Source organism: Eimeria mitis, genomic scaffold (genome assembly GCF_000499745.2).
Source record: "Eimeria mitis Houghton genomic scaffold, Emh_scaff6145, whole genome shotgun sequence".
In the NCBI taxonomy this organism is placed as follows: Eukaryota; Apicomplexa; class Conoidasida; order Eucoccidiorida; family Eimeriidae; genus Eimeria; species Eimeria mitis.
In genome coordinates this window covers 292-1,229 of record NW_013574351.1, presented here as the reverse complement: position 1 = coordinate 1,229, position 938 = coordinate 292, and the positions used below count along the sequence as shown (strand labels likewise).

General features: G+C 53.7%; 1 protein-coding gene across 1 annotated transcript in view; it reads left to right on the top strand.

Annotated features, from left to right (window-relative positions):
* EMH_0086200 (uncharacterized protein) overlaps positions 1–687 on the top strand; it is a gene marked incomplete at both ends in the record, with an annotated part of 1,922 nt that extends 1,235 nt beyond the window's left edge. Inside the window, one exon of the mRNA XM_013501004.1 lies at positions 310–687. Coding sequence (XP_013356458.1) covers positions 310–687 — 378 coding nt within the window. The remainder of the gene's footprint in view (positions 1–309) is intronic.
* Positions 688–938: the final 251 nt, after the last annotated feature.

Below are 938 nucleotides of genomic sequence, written 5' to 3'. Positions count from 1 at the left end.
ATATATATATATATATATATATATATATATATATATATATATATATATATATATATATATATATGCACGCCAACAACAAAACCACTACAAGCTAAGCTCGCCGTGCTGCAGTGCCTGCTGAGGCATCTGCTGCTGCTGCTGCTGCTGTTGCTGCTGTTGCTGCTGCTGGTGAGGGCCCCTTCTCCCTCTGCTGCTCTATCTTTTTAATTTCTTCTGCTGCAGCCCCCACTGACGGCAGCAGCTGCAGCGGAGAAAACGTCTCCGGTAGCACAACGCACAGCAGCTTCTGCATCGCCTTGTGCGCCTCAGACCGCATCTCCTGCAGCAGCAGCAGCAGCAGCAGCAGCAATTACAACGGCAGCAGCAGCAGTAGAAGCAACAGCAATAACAATAGCAGCAGCAGTAGAGGCGCCAGCAGGACCAGAAGCCGTAGCAGCAGCAGCAGTAGAAACAGTAACACTAGCAGAAGCAGTGACAGCAGCAGCAGCAACAGCAGCAGCAGCAACAGCAGCAGCAGCAACAGCAGCAGCACCAGCAGCAGTAGCAGCAACAGCAGCAGCAGCAAGAAGGGGCTGTGCTCTCACCGGCGATGCCGCACAGGTTAACTGCAGCACCAAACCCACCACCAGAGAAGCGTTCGATACAACTCTGCGCATAAAGCAGCAGCAGCAGCAGCAGCAGAAGTAACAGCAGCAGCAGCAGCAGGAAAAAAGCAGCAGCAGTAGCAGCAGCACCAGCAGTAGCAGCAGCACCAGCAGCAGCATCAGCAGCAGCAGACAGCCCCTACACAAACAAGACGCTGCTCCTGAGCAGCAACAGATGCAGCAGCAACTGCAGCAACAGCAGCACGACGAGCTGCCGCAGCGGCAATAGCAGCAGCCAATGCAATTGCTAAGCAGCAGCAGCAGCAGCAGCAGCAGCAGCAGCAACAGCAGCAG